At 41.3% G+C, this 22,016-nt stretch overlaps 1 protein-coding gene across 2 annotated transcripts in view; it reads right to left on the reverse strand.

Annotated features, from left to right (window-relative positions):
* Positions 1-22,016, reverse strand: part of COL4A6 (collagen type IV alpha 6 chain) — a 135,926-nt gene that overhangs the window by 13,122 nt on the left and 100,788 nt on the right. The window contains exons 13-35 of one of the 2 annotated variants that reach the window (XM_032196288.1): positions 21,522-21,575; positions 20,085-20,144; positions 19,291-19,335; positions 18,219-18,272; positions 16,928-16,997; positions 16,497-16,607; positions 15,516-15,665; positions 13,349-13,453; positions 12,286-12,446; positions 11,232-11,411; positions 10,451-10,634; positions 7,833-7,904; positions 7,328-7,435; positions 5,972-6,193; positions 5,547-5,708; positions 4,593-4,601; positions 3,366-3,536; positions 2,554-2,697; positions 2,187-2,312; positions 1,690-1,871; positions 1,366-1,429; positions 792-866; positions 279-386 (exon numbers count right to left, since the gene is read on the reverse strand). In XM_032196288.1, the coding sequence (XP_032052179.1) occupies positions 279-386; positions 792-866; positions 1,366-1,429; positions 1,690-1,871; positions 2,187-2,312; positions 2,554-2,697; positions 3,366-3,536; positions 4,593-4,601; positions 5,547-5,708; positions 5,972-6,193; positions 7,328-7,435; positions 7,833-7,904; positions 10,451-10,634; positions 11,232-11,411; positions 12,286-12,446; positions 13,349-13,453; positions 15,516-15,665; positions 16,497-16,607; positions 16,928-16,997; positions 18,219-18,272; positions 19,291-19,335; positions 20,085-20,144; positions 21,522-21,575 (2,617 nt within the window). The remainder of the gene's footprint in view (positions 1-278; positions 387-791; positions 867-1,365; positions 1,430-1,689; positions 1,872-2,186; positions 2,313-2,553; positions 2,698-3,365; positions 3,537-4,592; positions 4,602-5,546; positions 5,709-5,971; positions 6,194-7,327; positions 7,436-7,832; positions 7,905-10,450; positions 10,635-11,231; positions 11,412-12,285; positions 12,447-13,348; positions 13,454-15,515; positions 15,666-16,496; positions 16,608-16,927; positions 16,998-18,218; positions 18,273-19,290; positions 19,336-20,084; positions 20,145-21,521; positions 21,576-22,016) is intronic. The other variant, XM_032196289.1, reaches the window with a different exon arrangement.

The raw sequence follows: 22,016 nt of genomic DNA on the forward strand, positions 1-22,016 counted from the left end.
TCCAACAACTTCCACTGTTCTTTCAAATTGAAATCTTGATAGCAATGTGAGAGCATACCTGCTAGTTACACCACTAACCAAAGACACTTTTAGCCATCCTTCTGTGTAGGTTTGAGTCTGGAGAGGGAATGGACTCAAGTGTTGCAATGGAAGACTTTAAACAAGACTTTCTTGTTTAAGCCTCAGCTGAGACAGGCCAACCAGGGCTAAGGAAACAACAAGGTGAGGTTGTTGCAGTCACGCAATGAACTGCAGAACTTGGGTGCCTTATCCAGTACCTGCTGGTCCTTCTTGGCCAACATCTCCTGGGCCACCTTTGAGCCCATTCACTCCAGTGCTTCCTGGAAAGCCAGCTTCACCCTTGAGCCCTTCTCTGCCTCTCTCCCCTGAAATGATAAAAGCATCCAGCACAAGTTAAACTGGAGGTAGGCCTGAAGAGAAAGAGAAACATGTTAGACTGCTGCTGCAGCACTTGTGTCTGCTCAGCCATTGCCTGGGCTCTGGACCAGACTCCCTGGATGGCAAACACCAGCCCAAGTTCCCAAGTTCCTACTCAGGAAGTGAAGTGGAACCCAGCATTAGAATCGGGCTGCTTTTTTTTTTTATTATTTTTATTATTCATCATCATCCATTTGTGGCCCACTTGGATTAAGCTCCTCAAATCTCATTTAGAGGACAAGACTGAAGTATTTAGATTTACAGATCACATACAGTCCCAGACTGGGCAATATTATCCAATTTAATTTCCAGAATTTTGTACTCTTGAAGTGAACTATCAATGGCTACTGTACCTGGGAAGCCTGGGTCCCCTCGCTCTCCTTTCACTCCAGCACTGCCAGAAACACCAAGAGACTCTCCCTGGTCACCTGGAAAAGGAAGATGAGGTAAGGAAGCCATTCTGTAACTGACTGTGGGGAGCAGCTCTCAGTGCTGTTCAATAGCCATATTCATGAAAATAAACCTTGCTTATATTGCAAATTCAGGAGGTAGACAAAGACTACAGTAAACAATGTCCCCGAGGTGTTTGAAAATGTTTATAAACAGCAATGGAAGTGAATACACTCAGACTAACATTTAGGGCAATTTCACAACACCCTACCCTTTATGTCACAAGCTGATCAGAGAGGGTGACTCTTGTACTGTCCAACATGCTTTGTACAGTGCTGTGGCCAAGATTTCAAAGGATCATAAAGTTTTAATACATTTGGCTTGGAACTGATCTCATCTGAATGAGTGACATCACAGGGGGACTTCTGAACCAGTCACTGGAGAGCGACCGACACTTCTAGAACACTGCCCATTCATTTTAGCCATGAATCTTAGGACTGCATGTACTGAAAGACCATGTAAACTGAAATTTCTTACCCTTTGGACCAGGGAGGCCAATAGGTCCTGGGAATCCAAGTGGTCCTGTGATACCATCTGAACCCTGAAATAAAAGCCCAAAATTAGCCTCTGCTTTTTATTCTTGCTGTTTCAACTTTGGGTCACGGGGGATAACAGACTGCAAAGATGTGGGAAGAGATGTTATCCAAAGTGTCATCCATCAGTACGAGCCAAACACCAAGTTTTGTGAAGAAAAATCCTGCCAGCTTCTGGACAGCTGCTTTGCTAAATAAGTACCAATTAGAACAAAGGATTTTCCCAAGAGCTCTTTGAGAAAATGAAGATACTTAAGAAGATATTTACCCTCTCTCCTGGCATTCCTGGAAATCCTATGATGCCACGTGCACCCTTCTGTCCTGGCAGCCCAGGCTGTCCAGATGGACCCGGGAAGCCTGGCTCACCATGAAAACCTCTCTCTCTGCTTGCTGACCCAGCAGGTCCAGGAAGACCCGGCTGTCCACGGCTTCCCGGGATTCCTTTATCACCTGAGTTTATATAAAAGAGTGTAAATCCATTTCAAAATACAGACATTCAGCTTATTTAGCCAACTGAGCTGTTACCCAAAGTTCTCCTTAGAGGGCAGAAAGGGATGAGATAAGATCTGCAGAACAGAGCCTCAAAGGAAAACTCTTTTCTCAAAATTCAAAGCTGCCGTATGCAAATCTTGCTGAAATGTGAATGGCAGAACAGAAGATAGCAATGCTGCAGACTCTGTCAAAAGGGCAGGCCATGATCCCCCAGGAGTAAGCACAGTTTCCGAAGAACTCATACTGGCAACTAGTGACAATGTTGTGACATACCTCTAGGTCCTGGGAATCCTCCAAGTCCAGCTAATCCAGGATCTCCTTTGTCTCCTTTGAATTGCAGTGCCTGTTGTGGAGGCCCAAGAACAGGAAGACCAGGTGGACCTACATCGCCTCTGTCACCTGAAGAAACACAAAATCAGATTATTCTGCAATAAGATTGCCTAACAGAGAAAGGGTATAACATTAGAAAGTGGCAGACAGTAACAGAACTTCAATTCCACCTTTGGCAACCAGACTGAAGAATTTCACAAGAACATAACACGGCATCCAGAAGAAAACATTAAATATATGCAGACATCTCCAAGAGGCCTCCAAAGTCCCTCTGCTGCTCAGCCAGCAGAGTCTTTTAACTGTTTCTTACCTTTTTGACCTTGCAGTCCCAGAACTCCAGGGCTTCCAATTCCTCCAGCTGCGCCAGGAGCTCCTTTAAACCCATTGACCCCAGGGACACCAGGCAGGCCTGGCATGCCAGGGAAACCAAGCAGGCCAGAAGATCCTTTCTCACCTGTATAGAAAAGTTGAGAAATAGAGAAAATTAGTCTCTCCTGGTACACTGCATACCCACCTAGCTGGCAGGTGGAAGCAGGATGGGTCTGGCCAGTAAAACGTGATGGTGTAAGCACAGTGGGGCCACTTCTCTCATGGGTCTCCACTCATGATACTTCTCAGTTTGGCTTCAAGAGCTTCACCTTGCTTCAACTGGAAGGCAAAACCCCATCAGTTTCCAAGAGAGCAACCTGCAGTTACATACCTGTATTTCCCTCCCCCTAAAATAACACTTGGTTAATAACCAGTTACTGTATTTGTGCTCAGTGGCCATACAGATGGTAAAGTTTTACTTCCCATTGGGACTGTGCTTCATGTGTACCCTCCTATGATATTTCCCTTACTTCATGATTTCATTCACTGTTCCTCATTTCTTCAATTATCTTGTCTTTCTTACATGATTCTTTGTCCTTAGGGGCTCACGTCCTTAAGCTGGACCTCCTCATGACTATAATTTGATAATTAAATCCATCATACATAATTCACAACTCAGCAGAAAAACAAATGCATTCCAACACCAGTTGAGAAATCATTTCCTTCTGATGAGGATGGCTTAAAATGAATGCTAACAAGGTTATTTTTTGTTGGGCACAGCAATCTCAGCCTGCCCCCTGATGGAACACATACCTTTTGGCCCAGAGAAACCTGGACGTCCATCGTGACCAAAAGGCCCAGGTGGCCCCAAGAATCCTCTTTCCCCAGGAGATCCTGGAGCACCATCAAGACCTGGGAAGCCTTTCATTCCGGCAGGGCCTTGAGGACCTACATCCCCAGCCAATCCTTTGACTCCAGGAAGTCCTGAATCAATACAAGAAAGAACTCAATAGATTATGTCACACAAACACCGGGGCGGTTTAGTGGACAGCTTTCCAAACTCTTTAAACATGGCATTGTTCTAATATGACAAATGGACCTTAAGGCACATGCAGCCTACTAGAAGGCATAAAGTTTAGAACTGCAAAAGCATTAGTCATCTAATAATAAAATACCTACGAAGAGGGTTACTGCCTACATCACTACACCACTGGCAAGAGTGAAACCCCTTATGATGTATACATTTTTGTCTCCTTTACCAGATACTAAAGTATAGAGCATCAGTCTTACCTTTACCATCAAGGCAGCCAAACCAGGATGGGGAGCATCATTAATGCCAGCTTCTGCTACCTACCCCATCCTTTGGGTGAACCAGAGATCAATTGGAGAGGTTTTTTGTTGTTGTTGTTGTTGTTGTTTTGTTTTGTTTTCAAGTTTCTTTTCCACCTTGGTAGTTAAAGAGTTACTTCTCAAAAGCAAATTGCTTGCTAAGGGAACAAGCTTCTGATTGTGTTGTCATAAAACCAACACCGTATACACTCCGCTTTGCCTCTGTTTCAGAATGTTTCTAGCTGAAGCTTTGTAATGGTTTACAACTTTAAATAAAGGCTGAAACCATTGAAAACAGAATGCTTAGATCCAAAGTAAGGAAGAGAAGAAAAAATCAAGTGATTCTGAAAAATGGCATTTGCAGCAGTCACACCCAGTATATGAGCTTCATTGTACCCAGGACAAATATTTTAAGTTACAACTAGTTTTTTTTGTTTGTTTGTTTGTTTGTTTGTTTGTTTTTAGCAGAAGAAAATGGCTACTTTATTTAAAAAGACAAAGAAAATGCACACTTAAACTTTGTGCATATTAAGGATTTCCTTATAAGTTTCAGGCTTTGTTACCATCTGAGCATTCTCACTGCAATGGTTCTTTGCCTTCTGGCTTGATTAGCAATAATAAGGGGTATCACCTATGGTCAATGCAATTCTTGTAGCATTAAAAGCTAGGTTGTTAGTCCATGAGCTTTTATGCTACACTGCATTTTCTCACCTTGACAGCCTATGTGAAGAACCCATAACCAAACAGTGTGACATCAGAAATGGGGAGTTGATGATAAATGGAAAAGAAACATGGTGAAGGAAAAAACAGATACAATATGTGAACAGAAAGAACAAGGATAAAAAGAAATTAATGATTCAGAGAATACAGCTGAAATATCTTAGTCATTTGGAGTTTATCATCCTAGCAATGGAAGGTTTTTAAAAACAGTTGAAGGAAACAGTCAATATATGGCATACAGTCCATAAAAGTAAAATAATAGGGAAGTGAAAGTCATGTTAGCATTCAAAAAAAAACCACTTCAACACCATAATTTTCATCTAGAATGAGGTTAGTGCTTTCATTCATTTGTTGCCACCATGTTCCAGCACCATCACTGTGCATGTCGGAACAGAATTACATCACAGACCATTATCTACTGATTCCCAGGGGCCTCTTTGCTTGATTCTTAAGTCTTGCATTTACTGTTATCATGAAACTCTCTAGACAGTGCAGCCTGAGAGATACTGTTGTACTCGAGTATATTTTCCCTGTAAAGTGAATGGAAATAAATTTCTTTTCTGCCCTCAGTATACAAGATATAAGTGCTTCTTCTAACAAAGCCAACAATTTTCCAATCTATCATAATCATGTCTCAAACAACCTCAAACATTAGAAATTAATCATCATGAAAATGGAAAATGAAGATACAGCTAGACTGTAAATGCAGAGCTGTTAAAAATATCAAGATACTTTCTCCTATCTTTCTGCTGTATTTCTTACAGCTTTGGGGCACCATTTCTAGGCAGGAAGATTCCAGCATTCAGAGGCAAAAGACTCAAATTCTGCACTCAGTTACCCCTGAGCAGGGGTAGGAGCTCACTCCCAACAAATGCCATGCCTCTCCCACACTTCCTCAACATTGCAACGCTCAGCTACTTGTCTTCATTTGAAGGCGTTACGTACCTGGAGCTCCTGCCAGGCCAACCGATCCCAACGGTCCTGGTTTTCCCTTAATGCCAAAAGGACCTCCAGGGCCAGGAGGTCCTCGCAATCCAGGGACACCGGAATAGCCTGGATTACCCAGTTCGCCTTTAATACCTAGGAGGCCTGGTCTCCCATCCAGCCCTGGGAACAGAGAGATGGGAGGTTACAGAACAAATAAAACAAAATGAAAAAATGAGTTGTAATAATCAATAATAATTCAATGAAAAAGTGAGTTGTAATAAAACTCTGTAAATTGCATTAGATTCTAATAGAAAACCACCAAATCCCCACCTGCAGGCAGCTTAGAAAATTGCTGACAGAGTATCTTGAAGAGATGGTAAAGAGGAAAGATTTTTGAAAGAAACCATTTGATATTCCCAGATACAAGCAGCAACAGGGCTCACCTTTTGGTCCTGGAAATCCAATATCACCTGCAAACCCTTTATCACCTGGGAGTCCAGGTCGGCCACGCTCTCCCTGGGCTCCACTCTCAGCACCAAACACATCTCCAGGAGCTCCTTTAGCTCCAGCTAAGCCTGAAGGACCCATCTTCCCAGGCAAACCATCTGTCCCATCCAGTCCTGGAAGTCCTTGGGACCCTTGCTCTCCTCGAGGTCCAGGGAAGCCTTGAAGAGAAATACAGCAAATGCCAGACAGCAGAAGTACAGGCTATCCACTCCCAATACCACATCTAACCAAATCAACATTTAAGGAAAGTTCAAGCAAAAAGAGGCTGTTTGGAAAGCTGCAGAGTGTTTTGGTACTGAATTACAAACTATGACTGGTGAGAAAATGTCATGAAAATGATAAAAACAATTGAAATATCCTTTCAATTTTTCTTTAAAGAATACTTTAAGAGTATCTTGGAGCTGCAGCTACAAGCCTTACATTTACAAGCTTGGTTTCACTAGATGGCAGATTAGGCAAAAAGAACAAAAAAGGATGAAGATGACTACTTCAGGCAACAGACAGGCAGTATCTCACTACCACCACCATCCACAAAAGCTGCAAAGATGTTTTTGCAGCTTACTTTGTCCTCTACATCAGACAACTTCTGGCACTATGGGACAGAAGACGCTGACAGCCCTGGCACAAGGAGGACTGCAAAGTACTCTCCCTTTGTCAAGCAGATGCTAAGTAGCATTGCTGTGTGAATGTTTTCTGCTGCTCAACAGTTGTATCACAAAATCAGTGACTCTGTAAAATTGTCATCCCCACTTAATGCACTGAAATGATAAAGAGATTTCTACAGCCATATCTACAGAGAAATATGATTGATATCAACCTAGCTTAAAGAGTCTTCCCTCACCACCCCCTCTTGCTCTTTATTTACTACAACCATTAGAAATTCCCACAGCTAAAAGAAACCCAAGCATAGTTTACAGACTTTTACTAGAATAACACATGGCTTAAAACAGGTAAATGGGTTTTAAAATACTTTGCAGTTTCTAAACAGTTACAAAGCATGTGATGATAGTCTCTGAAGAAACGAATTGTGTTGGTTATCCTAATTAATTCCAGCACCAGTATAATACTAAAGGCAGGTAACAAGTATAATGAACATTTCTTCTTCCTTTTTTTTTTTTTTTTTTTTTCTCCCAAGCTGCAACCATTTGGTTGCAGAGATTGAACTTGGAAGGAGCACAGAGGAGCTCACAATGGAGCGATTTGAATGTAACAGGTGGAAATGTGGTCTAGATGGTAAGACAACTCTTTTGATAAAATATTGTATACATTAATCGGATAACAAAAACTCTTACCAGGTTCCCCTTGCAAGCCAATTATTCCTGGAGACCCTGGCTGTCCTTTTGACCCATGTAATCCAGGTTGCCCTGGAATGCCAGGAAAGCCTTTGCTGCCTTTGGGACCTGAAGATTAAAATATTAATGAATGAATAGCAGAAGAAAAAAGTATAGCACCAGAAAACAGGATCAGATCTTTTCTGCAAAGCTAGTGCTTGAAACACTCACTGGATGCACAATTTAAGCTAAATAGCTTCACAAAACCATGGCTGTTACATCAGCTATGTAAATGCAGAAGACGAGGTTCAGAGGCTACTTGAAAGGGGAAAAAACAGTGCAGTCATTACGATCCCCCCCAGGATTTAAACCCAGCCCCTTTAAAGAATTAAGAATATTATGCTGTCAGTTAACTCTCTGGAATAACTATCACTTATAGGGTGTTAATTAGCTGGTATTATCTTCAGTAGGGACTAGGTGCTTCTTGGTAGTCAGCCTGTGCACGAGGACCAGCTTGTCTCCATACCTGGCAATCCTGGGAAGCCGGGAATCCCAGGGGGCCCATACGCTCCAGGGACTATGCAGGGCAAGGTGATACCTAAAAGAAAGAAACACTGACTTTGCACACAGGCCTCTTTGGAGACTTCTAAAGAAACGAGCAAGGCTCCTCTGCAGTGTGGGATGTGCAGGGAGCGAGAGGGAAGACAACCTCATGGTGTCTGACCTGCTCACGTATTGAGATGCTATGCAAATGTTGAAGGAAACTTCAGGGCATTTCCTACTTTGACATGAGAGGATCAAAGGTTAGTTCTCAATTCATTGCTGTTACCTTGATTTAAGGCATCCAGTGACAGCAAAACTCATTTAGAAATGATTACATTCATGATAAAATATCTACACAGAGCTGTAATAACGCTTCCATTCTTACACAAAGCCAAACTGCTCTATTTTCATCTGAGACCGCAGTTCCTCTTCATAGTCAGCACTAGCTTTAAGGACAGAGATTCAAAACTGGAATATCCAATTTATGCTGAGAATGGATCCAGGCACCTAATGCCACGATTGCGAGATGTAATACACACTTTGCTGCCTGCACTTGGGTAAGTTTTGAGAAAATATTTGTTTGACAAAGTACAAGTTAAAATAGTAGTAACACAAAATAAAAAATCCAGCTTTGCTCTTCTGCAGTCCTGTGTGAGCCTAATGTGGAATGTTTTATAAAGTAAAAAGTTGAGGTCCATCTCTGAGACATTTCCTTCTCAGACGCAATATAGTAAAAATGTAATTTTCAAGCAGCAGGGCAGCAACTGGCAAGGAAAGGGAAGTTGAATTAATTCTGTTGTATTCACATCACATGGCTTTAAGGAGTGTCTTATGTGAGTTTTCCAAAACCAGCCCTGTATACAATAGCATATTCTGTGCTTTATGTTATTAGCCAAAAGCAGAATGGTTGGACAATGGTTACTTCATGTAAGGATAACTGAAAAGGAAATAGGGCTGTTTCCTCATGTGTTTTGCAAAATCATGTAAGCAAGGCTTAGTGTACAAGTTATATAAGCAAAACTGTTCCCAGCTAATTAATACCCTACAGAATCACAGTTTACAGAATAATATCCCAATATCAAGGAAATTAATTACAAAACCATCATGTCAGGCATAAAAGCAAATACAGACAATTCCAACATTTTTGAGTAATTATCTTATGCTGGATAAAATCAGTCTAATTTTATAAATACTGAGCTAGACTTTTCCAAAGGCAAGACTGTTTCACCCTGATTTACTGCAAAATTCCTCAGTGGTGTTTTTGACGTGGTAACTTCAATATCTCACAGTCTCTTTTTAGATGTCTTTCCTCATTTTCATGATAGGGCCTTTCAGTCTGGGTAGTATGAGCTGGATTATTTCTTCCACCCACACACATTTTTTTAATATTAGATGAAACTTACTATATCAAAGGGTCTTTTAATGCTTTCCTAGTATTTAGGGCATGATGTATTCACAAGTTTTCTTACACATTTCCACGGGGATGCAAACTGAACTGGCTAAAGACTTTTTCACACTTTCCTGTATTTTGACCAGAGATAATTTCCACAAAAGACCATTCACTTTTAGCAAAGCTTTGACGCAGCATTCATAATAAGCTGACTTCTGATGTGCTGCATAGAATATCTAGAGTTCACATCATGCACAGAGCAGTTTACTTTTAATTATCTTACAATTCAATTTTAATTCAGTGGATTTTGTAAGAGACAATTTACCAAAGACATAAGCATTCATATTTATGAATTAATAAAGCTTTCGGCATTTAACATGTCACTTGGCTAAGAAAAAAAGCTTATGTAGACTGTTCCAGGAGGACACTAATGCCAGCTCTCTCCTCACCCCACAACAACAGCACAGCATGACACACGTTAGGTAATGTGCCATCCAGCATGTCTGTGCAGCCTTCCCATTGCTATTCTGGCCTACCTCTCACCTCTCTCCGGGTTTAATATTCCTCTGTCAAACTCCTCAAGGTGCAGTGGTCTTATCACCAAGATTTTTGAACTCAGAACAACAGTTTATCAGTTCAGAAACATATGCAACCACATCATCTGCAAATATATTGTTAATGCTGTATTATTGATGCTTACAGAATTACTAAAGTAGAAGCTTAAGTATGTAAAATCCTCATGTAATACCTACTCTGTAAAAATCTAGAGCTCTTTTTATTTCAGTAACAGTTTTGAAAACTGATTCAGAAGTCCCAGATATCAGCGAGTTACCATTATTACCTAGACAATGAAGTAGGCTGTGCTTTTTAAAAATTTCATTTTAACTGTCTTCCTAATTACCTTTGGTGTAAAATGGCTCTCCAGCAACAGTCAGTGAGTAGGCTCCATCCAAAACAATTAGTGTTTGAGTATTCAGCTCAGATACTTGCTGCTTATTATCTGTGTCCTCCTAAGCATGACAACTTGAGAAAGCAGTGACTGCTATGAGAGGTCTAGTGAGCCCACAGAGCAGTTTTAATTGATTTAAAGAGCTATCTTTAACCTAATGCCATCTTCTTGCCTGGTACAAGAACAGCAGTAGGTTTAGTGCCACTTAACTTGCAGCAGCTTTGCACCTTTTCAAAATGAGAGCAGATCCAGCAAAACCTACCTGGGGGTCCTGGAAGACCTGCTTGTCCTGGAAGGCCATCCAGCCCTGGGTCACCTGGCGGCCCACGAACTCCACTAGGACCTGGATATCCAACGCCAGGAGAACCAGCCTCTCCATGATGGCCCTTGGTGCCAGGTAATCCTGGCAGTCCTTTTTCACCTGGGAATCCCAGTGCACCATCCCCCTGTGCACAGCAAAGACAATTACAGCTGAAAATCCAAGAGATGTGGAAAGAACGTACATCATTGTTACTTTAGCAAACGCATAAAAGTTTGGTCAGCTCTGTGCAAGTTTCATATGCACCTGGGGAGGTACAAGAAAACCTCTGTAAATAATCCATCATTATTTCAAGGTGCATGAAAACTCAGATACTATTAGAAAATATTTTTTTTTATGTTGTGTTTGCCAAAACATTAAGTATTACATATTCTGAAAGATTAGTTTCTGTGTTATTTCAATTAATTAAAAAGATTCTGGTGTGATTTTTCTATTCCAGGATTTGACTCGTGCTGACAGTGTCTTATCTATCAGGACACAATGTAAACCAGAATTAGGCCTCCCCCACTACAGGAACTTTATCGTTTGTCTGGACAGCCAGAGGCATTGGCCAGTGCCAATTATTAATCTTGATCAAGACAAATCTGTGCTCAAGAATGAGCTTTTTATAATGTATTTGGAGATTTACCACACAGATCATCAGGGCTAGTAAACCAGGCCTTTCCGATCTCTCTGCTCATTATTGCAATCCTAAAGCACTACTGCTAAATTAATCTGAACTTACTGGAGGGCCCGGCGGGCCTGGCAGACCTGGAAGTCCATCCCTGCCAGGAGTTCCTGGGATGCCTGAAGGTCCTCTGGGCGCTGTCGCACCACGGTCCCCACGAGCACCTCTGCCTGTTGCATAGGATGAATCTCCTTTTTCTCCCTTAAGGCCTGGAAGACCTTGCTGGCCAGCTGAAGCCTACAGAGCAAAAGATTAAAAAAACAAAACTGCCATCACCATCAAAAAAAAACAAACAATCAGGCATATGAACATGCATAGAAAAGCCCTTGCTTTTTAAAAATGTCATATGAGGCCAGCACACAATGACTGGAGCTAGAAAGAAGCTCCGAAGGGTTTCCTATTGTATACGTTATGGGGAAAAAAAAAAAAAAAATTGAGTATTTCCAAATGTTTCAGTTAAGTCACTACAGTTTTACAGTGGCAAGCCAAACCTGGGTATATAGCACTGTAGTGATCCACCAGTCTTGGATGGCATCTGGGAACACTGTATCAGTCATGATTTAACAGAGCCCAAGTATTGGAGTATTGAGTATTTATTATTACACCCTATTACTTCGTGTGCTGCATTCACCAATGTTGATGAAGACACTCAGAAGTCATTTAGCGTGCTTAGACTGCACCTGAGGCAGACAGCTTTTATAGCTATGCGCAAGGATGTGGACAGAGCTCATCACTCGATTTCAGGTCTTCTCTCCATACAGAAGCATATCTGCTTCCACAGGTGGCCCTCACTTAGAGAGAACCCTGGGTCTAATCTCTGTGTCCCAAGAGGCCCTGGGATATAATAATTGTTACTGCTTTTCCCCGTGACTGCTAAATTGCAGTTCTCAAACCTTAAGAACCATTTCTTCCCCCATTTTTACATGATAATTTCTCTACTTTCTGATTCTTTTCACAGATCAGTTTCTGGGTTTATTTTTTGTCCAAACAAGTAGAAGAAATTATGCAAAAAATATGTTCTGGTTTCAATGCGATCGACACCAGGAATTGCACAGGACCACTTTTTATCCTGTAATTCATGACAACCAATACAAACTCTTCCTTGTCTTACCAGAGGGCCTCGCAGTCCTGGTGCACCCACAGTGCCTGGGTCTCCACTAACGCCCTTGATCCCAGGCACACCAGGGATTCCCGTTGGACCTTGTGGACCCGAGATGCCTTTTACACCAGGTCTCATAACTCCTCCATCACAAGCACAATCACCTGCCTCTCCTGGAAAATACAGTCAACACCCCAAAGTCAGTTTCATTCAGATAAAGACCCTTTTATGGTTTCAAGAGCTCCAGAAGCAATACTGGGACCAAACCATTCTGACATGATATGATGTTGTGCCTATTCTGCTCAGGCAATGAGAGTGTCAAGCCAGGGGAAGCTTTGTCCATGTTAATTTCTGTACAACGCCCACCATCAAATTACCACGTGCAGCATGAACCTCAGCATTATCTGGTACATCATGCTTATTTCCTTGACCTCTTGCCAAAGGTTTCAGTTCTCCAAAGCAGATGATTTTAAGGAGAATTTTAGGACAGAAGTCTTGTGGATCTTCAGGGACGATTGTGTGTCAGGGAAAGCAAATCTGTACTCCCACTCACAGGAGGTCACAATGACCCTCAGCTGGATATCTTTATATTTTCTGGAATTGTAACTGGGCGCAGATCCAAACCAACACAACGCCCAGTGATGTTCGCATCATCCCACGTTAGTGTTCCATTACACACTAAACCCCAAATTCTCATAATTTTTAGGACAGAGGAGAATAAGATTATGTTTCTCTGTCATTTCCAGCCTATGTTAATTTCAAAAGCAGAACACAGGGCTTTATTTCTAAGTCTTGTTACATCTTATGGCTTTAAAGCACAACTTGTTTAGCTAATTGGGTATGAGGTGTTTATCTGCTCAGTTACCTAAGAAGAGTAGGAAGTAGAAAATAGAATTTTAGTGGCAGTGCTGGGCACTACTCTCTCTAAAACGTAAAGGCTGCTGCTCTTTTTATCCATGTCCAAGCTTCCCTGATTTGTCATAAAGACATTTCCACCTCATCTCTTAGGTTTTTAATCACTTGGAAGTGAGATCATTTGATTGTTGAAAGGTTCTTCCAAAAAAGAGTCAATTACCTTTGAAACCCTTTGGACCCAAAGCTCCTGGAAGCCCTCTCTGTCCAGGCTCCCCGGGGGCCCCAGTCCTTCCATCCAGGATTGCGCCCGGGAGGAATGAAGGGCCTACACGTGGAAAAAAAGCAAGCAAAAGCCCTGAGAAGGCTGTATTTCCAGCTCATTAATTACTTATAATGGCAGGGATGCAACTGACAGAATGGCACTGGATCAAGCTGCAACTGTCTAAGTTACACAAAAAGATGAACTTAATACCATGGGCTACAATCCTCTGCTACATGTTTGCCTTTAGCTTCCCATACAGAAGAGCAGAAGATCTTACAAAGTAGATGCAGCAGAGTTTTATTCCTCTGCTGCTCTACTATTGCAATTTTTCAAAGGCTTAATAGCTGGCCAAAGAACCAACCCAACTGCAAACAGGTTGTATAGAGAAGCACAAATGAATTCGTTCATGGCCTGTCCCCACTGCAGCGTTATGCAGAGGATCAGATGTGCCCTCACAGCTCTGGGAGAGGCTGACACTCGCATGCAGGGACTCGTGGACAGAAGTTGAAGGAGGAACTAGCCAATGTGGTGGTGATTGTGGTGACTGGCTACTGCCTTTTTGTTGGTGCAGAAGTCATTGCGTATGAGCAACGTCTCTGCTACTGCTGGCATGGTAGAGTCATTCCCAGGGCTACCTGCCTTCTGCAGAGCTTCTCAGCAAGTCCCTGCAGTTCAGGAAAGAGACTAAGTGGCAAAATGGTTATGGGAATAACCCTGTCCCTCACTTTACAGCTGCAGGACTGTTCTCTCTACCTCTTTATATGCTAAGGAATACAATTAAACATGAGCTGACAGAAACAGCAGAGGGTGATCCAACAGTGATCTAACATCATCTGAAGTGATGGTGTCTGAAAGGCCTTCCCCTTAGTGACAACAGTAAAATGGAGTGCCAATGAGCACGTCTGATGTTCTGTGGAAACAAACTGCAGCCATCAGCTAAAAAAAGCTACAAGACTTTTACTGACTCTGCAGAAAACTTAGCAGGATTTGACTGACAAACAGTTATTGGTAAGATGGCAGTTATTTCTTCTCCGTTGAAAATAATTTCAGAGTATGTTCATTGGCTCCATCGCTGGAGTGCGTCCTGGTTTTGAAAGTTTTGCTCTCAAGAATAAAACAGGCTGCTTGAACTCAGTTTATGGCAGAATATTAAAACATAAGGTTTGCATAAAATCACCCCTTTTTCATTTACTATTTATTTTCTGAGGAAAGCAAAACAATACATAATTAACCCAATCAGGGCATATATACAAATGAGCATGTAAATATGAAATCACATTTCTTTAGGTTGATAAACTCTCTCTTCAGGCATCCTGTCTGATTCCCGGTGCCCGAAATACCTCCTCACAAGATCAGGCATTTACTTCAGGTACTCATAAGGTCATGATCTCTTCTTTAAGCCAGTACCAGGGCAAACATTATTTGGCTTTCCTCCCATCATTCTGCATGCTGTATCTCTAACCTCCTTTCCTTTCCCCAGCTGAAAGACGTTTCCTAGGAGTCAACTGAGCTGGCTCAGTTTCATCCTACTAAAGCAGTGCAAATACAGAAAGTTGAAGAAAAAACTGTACATTTTAACAGGAGACATCCGAGGATGTCAGCCTTGTGGTTAGTTATTTGCTATATGACAACCCTACATTCACTGGGAGAAATCAAGTAGCTACATTTTCATGCTACACCCTTACTATGGACTACTTTCTCAGATGACTGCCTGTTAATAGACAAAATAATCCAAACTGAGTAGACAGAACTGGTACTTAGTTTGGGAGATGCAGCACCTGTCAATGCAAACCTACGAAATATCAAGCTTGATCTGCCATGCTTGGGAGACTAGCCTAGAACTTCAAAGTCCTCTGTTTCATAAATTGTGTCAATAAAACCTTGTGCTTCAGTCTATCAGGTTCCCACTTTTAAAATTGTAACTTTTTTTTTTTCAGTTACATTTTTTTATCCTGCTGATAAATATGTTTAAGGTTGAGAGTTACAATTACAATGGGATGTTGACCAAGCCTTTAAAGTTTACAGATGAATAATGCTCACTACCAAATAAATAAATACATAAATGATTATCTGTCTTGTTTCACTGTGAATGCAATATAAAAATAGATGTTAAAAATGTACATACGTGATGAGCCAGGCAATCCTGGTGCTCCTGGCAGACCTGGTAAACCATCTCTACCAGGACTGCCTGGTAATCCAATCGTTGCTCTTCCTGGTTCTCCCATTTCGCCCTTCACACCTGGAATCCCTGGAGATCCCCCAGGGCCCATTCCATCTAGACAACATTGACACAATGAGCAGCTATCCAGCAGCAAACATATTGTTGTATTTTTAATGTTATGAAAAATACTGTGTCCTGAACTGTAACCATGTTAGCAAAGGACAATTTATAACGGCATACAGAGGAAAACTTATTAATTGTAGCTACCAACTGGCTCCCATTTACACACTCCTTTGGACATCCAAAAAACTTTAGAGGGCTGTATTCAAGTCCCTCTAATAGTTAGATCATGAACTATGGAAGACTGTAATTTGTTTATTTTCATATTGCACTTGAGTGAGGTGTTTATATTTGCTATAGTAGTTCCTAGCTCTGGATCATTGCTGGTCAGGACTTCACAGATGTATTCATGTGAAACAAAAATTTTCAAATGAGATTTTTGATGGGACAAATGGGTACCAGCTACAGTGGTTTTATTTAGCCAATCTGACAGCTCTCTATTGCAAATATGAGAAGTCAATCAAAAAACCCTCATTTTCAACATTTGCAATTATTTAAAATGTTCCATTTACAGGAAAGGTTTTGCCAATCAACTCATTTGAAATAGAATTCAAACAACCTTCTGTGCACCAAATATTTACACCTGAAGCCTTGAAATGGGCTGTAATCACTGTGTAATTCTGCTCCATCCAAGAACACATACTAGGTTTTCCTGTGACATCCCTGACTCATACTTCTCACAAGGCAGCTAGCAAATCAGCCAGCTAGAGGAGCAGGGAGAGGCTAGATCCAACACCTTCAACATCTTCAGGCTGCTGCTCAGAGTCTTCTCAGCAACAAACACACAGAAAACAGCCTGCTAAGGACAATTAGCAGATGCTTTACCTCTCTCCAGGCCTGGAAACCCTGGAGCTCCCGGAAGGCCTGGCAAACCACTGCCCCCTTCATCTCCTGGAGGACCAGGTATTCCTGGGTTTCCAGGGTCACCTGGGGCACCTATGACAGAGAAGAAAAACCTGTGAGAATTTCTGCTGAAAGACTCTGTTCGGTCTACTAACTCAGTGGCCACTGATATTGAAAGTAAAGGTTTCAAAGCCATTAGCAGTAAGGCTGTTAGTCCAAGTTAATGGTTATGGGAAAACTTCCTCCTGAGCTCTGGAGGAGGTTGTTTAAAACTTGACTATATGCGAAAGGGGGAATAACAAAGAGAAATTTCCAACTCACGATGTGGAAAAGTGGTAAAATACAGTAATAATGAAAGTTGGGATCAGAGAAAGTGCTTTAAACTAGTTCCAAAGCAAAATGGAAATGTGTACCTGAAATGACTACACCTTCCCTGTCAACAACGATAGGAGGGCCTGGGGGACCGATGTCACCTAATTCACCCTGTAGAAGAAAAGAGATTCACACCATTATTAGAGATGGGTGGCAGAGGGGAAAACTGCTTGTCACAAAACAGACTGTATTGTGGTAGCAGGGTCTGGTCATTCACTGACTAAACATTACTCTTTTCCTTGGTGAAGAATTCACTTGTTCACTTTGATATTCTGCTATTCACAATTATCTGCAGTCCTGGTTTATCTGCTCTTCCTGTCTGATGGAACTGATGACTTCTTAAGACAAAGTGCTTGCTAGTATCCAGCTGTCCTCTGAAGGCATCCTGTTACCTCAACAGAAAGCGCAGACAGGTATACACCATGTGTACGTAGGACCTGTAACCATGTTTGCATATTGACCAATACCACACAGACCACTTTTTTTCAACTTGTGGTATGAATATGAATTCATAGCTGCTATGAATATAAACACTTTTAAAAACATTTAGCACTGCAGCTATCTGTTGCCTTGGAATCCTGAATTTAAATAGTAGGAAAATTGATTCCTCCATAAAATCACATGAAGAGAACAAGCAAGTTGTGACAAACAGTGGTATCGCTCCTTCTTCTCACTCTAACACAGAATTAAATCCTATTTAAAACAGGAAGTACAAAATCTGACTGTTGTCCAAATCACCATCATACGTAATATATAATAAACACAATTCAGTGTGCCAAGGCAGCGCAACACTTTGATGCTTCTTCCAGTATTACTGCTCTGTACATAAACTTTGACTGTTATTCCATGTGCTCCTCACAAAAAGGCCCTTCAGCACTTGCATTTCTCATGCCTGCCAACCATAAACCAATTTTGGTGGCAGATAAGTTGTTTTCACAGCAAACTACTACCCCACCATTTTCCACTCAGTCTCCAGATGTCTGACAGCCTTGGCAGCTATCTTAAACATCCACTTCCATCTAGTCTTGCCTCGATTGCCCAGTACATGTGGCATTGGTGTAAGGATGAAGGAGACAAGAGACACTATATATACACAACAGTAAATCATGAAACTACATGAATAAATGTTGCAAAGGTATTAAAATATCTGAGTGTTCACAGTTCAGCAACCATTCAATTTTATTTTCATCAATAAAGTAAACGAGGAAGTAAAAAATATTGAAAATCACAGTCATACAAAGGTAAAGAGGGGGTCTGACTGGGGCAAAGACATTTATTCATGCAAATATCTTTACAAAAGCAGCGCTTTAGTGTTTTCATGTGAGAATTTACCTTTGTGCCTTCAACTCCATCCAGTCCTGGATAGCCGGGAACACCTGGATGACCCTGTACAGTCACACAGGAGAACATTTTTACACAGTGAGACAATAAGCCAGTGGCTAGCTGAGACAGTTGCAGTGCTTGGACTTGGACCACAAACCCAATTCATAGTATTACAAACACTGTCAAGCATCTGCAGAAGTAATAAAGAAAGAGAAAACTGATGGTATCAATTTCTCAGCACTCACAAAATACCTGAGCCTTTAGGCCTCCTTGTGCTGGAAAAATTCTGAGAACTTGTGAACAGGCATGGTGGTGTCTCAATAAAGAGGGCACTTTGGAGCTCTCACAGAACTCCAGAAACGCTTGAAGAGTCTCAAATGCTATTTTCCTTGCACCCCACACTTTCCCTTCTCTTTGTTCCAACTCCATCAACACATTGGTCCTAAAACTTTTTCAATGCCAGCTTTCTGCTATCCATTTTCTGGTAGCGTTCTCAGACACCAAAGCTCCCCTTCTGGGTGCATGACTAGAAATCTACACTGAAGTGATCTATTTTTCTCTATTAGGTAGTGTATCAAACTGAGCCCAGTATGGATCCCAAATCCTACTGCAACTGCAGAAAAAATGTAATATTCTAAGAGCTCTGGAGCAGTGAACCTTAATTTGAAACTCCTAAAGTTGTGGACAGCTGTCTTTGACAGCAGCTCATGTTGCTTTCTTGAACAATTTCCACAGGTGCATCTGAAATCAGAAGCACTTTAGTATGTTTTCAGCCCCTTGATCACCTGGCCACTTCCACTTGGTACACTACAAAAAGATAAAAGTGAGAGGGGTTGGCTCTTCCATAAGGAAATGTAATTTCCAACCTGTGGAGGTGGTCTCCTGAACACTCAGGGATAACTACAGAAACAGCTGAAGAGATTGAGAGATGGACTTTCCAGTTAGTGCTCACTAGTTTTATAGGGCAGATGCATTCATGCATCAGAGGAGAGCTTGGAGCCAACAGAGAGATCAGAAGATCGTAAGCAGGTAGATGGCTTCTGCAATTGTAAGTACAGTAAAAAATAAAAGAACATTTCACCTTTCTCCCTGGAATCCCATCAGATCCATCCAGTCCCAGAAGACCCTAAAACAGCAAAACATTTTATGTAGCTCTGAAAGGCTCCATGTCAGTCTGGTCTTATTATATCAGGCTCCAAGATATCTCAGTACCAAAGAATGAAAAGGTAAACTTTCAAAAGGAGAAGGTACCACTAATATTCCTTGTCTTCCACATACTAACAATCACCATTGAAAGAATTCAGCAGAATGATTGATAAAGGACCTCTTATCTTCTTTAGTCATTGTCTTGCTAATCAGTAGTTCAAGTTAAGTGAGTCATGGTGTCTCAACTTAGTAGAAAGTCAAGTAGGTAGTTTGTAATTACAAACTCATGAAACTTAATACAGACAAATGCCTTCTATCTTGATGATTTGCTCTTCACGTGCAGAACAGAATGTCTTGGTCTTTCTGTTGTGTATGAGCACCACTTGTCTGCAAAATCACAGTGATTTGAAGAATTTATAGCTGGCTTTCAAAAAAAAAGCTTTCAAAAATTGGAAAAACACAGGCCTAGCGGTGTCAAGACCTCCACGAAACAGTTCTGTATGATTTTCTTGGACTGCCACGCTTGTATTCATCTTTAATCTCACCTTTAGTCTGAGACTTTACTGAGAGAAGAACTACCTGTTGGATCTGTTGTTGTATGACGCTGACTACTATGGGTCCCAGTCCTATGACTGGGACTTCTACATGCTTTGGGAAAGCTTAGTGAAAAGTCCACTTCATGAGACTAGCTTGAGAACAAAAATTTAAGGACTTTGTAAGGTTACCTACCCTGCCACCTGGCAAGCCAGGCACACCTTTTTCTCCTTTTTCTCCAACACCTCCAAAGCCCTGAGGAAAAACATCAACATTAAATCCGCGATCTGTCTGCAATTTAACAGCACAGCCCTAAGACAGAACAAGCACAAATGCAACTATTACTGTAAACAGTACAACAGAGACACATAGGAAACTGACTTTTTCGTCTGAGCTTCTTCTGCCCCAGAAAGAAATCCCATATCAAGCAGTGCAATGTGTGCAGTGCATTATCTTCTTCATTCATTGCAAGTAACACCCGGCTATAAACGCCCTGCAAGTCCTGCTAACTCCATATCATATTCTACATTTTAAAGTGCTTTGAAATCTTATTTCTTAGCAGCAGTAGTTCAAGGCAGTACTCAGAGCATACTTTTTCACTTCTAAATGACATAAAAATAGCATTTTCACGCTCAACATTTGGAACTGTTTGGTGGCTTTCCCACTCAGCAAGAAGTATCAAATCCAGAGATGTAACACCAGGATTTAATTTCAGCAAGTTACAGTAGTTAGGCAATTTTCAGGCTTCAATCGTGAAATATCTTATGCTTGTGGTTAAGTTCACACATATGTTCAACCCCATCAGCTTCAATGGGCCTCTTGTGATGCATTAAGCTAAACATGCACATAATGGAACATGTCCAGAAAGGCTAATAACAAACTGTGCTTCACGAACTTTTTTTTTTTTTTGCACACTATTATACTGAGAACAGCTGTAGGTTGGAAAAACTGGCAAACAATTTATGTTTTTGGTCAGAACTTCCACAAAATATTTATTCCCCAAACTTATCTAAAGAACCTGTGTTTACAGTAGGTTATAAGCTGGGAAATAGCTCTCTGGAATCCAGAGATAAATTGTTGTTGTTAATTCATACAGGGAAGATGCTACACATTCCTGAGTTTACGAGCACTAATGCTTAACAGGCCATTTAAAAACTGGATATACATATATATATAGAGAGAGAGAGACAGAGACAAACAGTCAGACATAAAGATATGCATATGTGCTTTACAACTTTAAAGTAACAAAATGTATGTTTAAACATAAGTAAACAAAAATAAATAGGATTTTTAAAATATATCCAGCTCTGCGGGACATCAAGGAACACTGCCATCAAGCGGCCACGTAAAGGTTATGTCTACTTGCAAATTTCCTCTTGCAAATGAAATGTGCTGAAGTGATGACTAATTTATTCAATCTCTAGCAGGACAAGACTGTCTTCTTCACATTTCCAGGACAAAAACTGATCAGATTACAGTTACACTCTTCAAAAATCCTGTGGACATTTGTATCAGATTTTCAAAGTTCTCTGGTGCCTTGAAACTCCTGCAGAGATTTTATGAGCTATGCGGAGGCTTCTGAACCACCTAACCCATATTAGGCAAAAATTAAAAACTCTCCTCTGCTCTTACCGGCAGGCCAGGCAATCCTTTTTCGCCCGGCAATCCTTGAAGGCCTGGCTCACCCTGAAACAGGGAAGAGGTAAACATAATAAACCACTGAACCCATGAAAGCAAGACTTACCCCAACCCACCCATCATACTCCTGACTCCTAAAGCGAGGCTTTGTAATTTATTTGGCAGCAAGGAGGCTTGATTTGTGTCATCGTTTGCCAAATACGGTCTCTCTCAGCAGTGTGCTGATGCATGCAGCAGATTGTCTGTGACCACTTCCCATGGCTTCACAGACCACTGCTTTGGAGTTATTGTTCTCCTTTCCTCCACTGCTAGAAGGCAAACCAGAAGCATCTCAGATTGTCGTCTAGGGACTTCAAACATTCATAGTACTTCATAGAAAGCAACAAAACAGCACATAATGAGACAGAATAATGTCTTCACAATCCTGCTTACAAATTAAAGAGCAAGCCAAATAAACTGCACTTGTCTGAGCATCACCTCATGCTAATG

This window comes from Aythya fuligula, chromosome 13 (genome assembly GCF_009819795.1).
Source record: "Aythya fuligula isolate bAytFul2 chromosome 13, bAytFul2.pri, whole genome shotgun sequence".
In the NCBI taxonomy this organism is placed as follows: Eukaryota; Metazoa; Chordata; class Aves; order Anseriformes; family Anatidae; genus Aythya; species Aythya fuligula.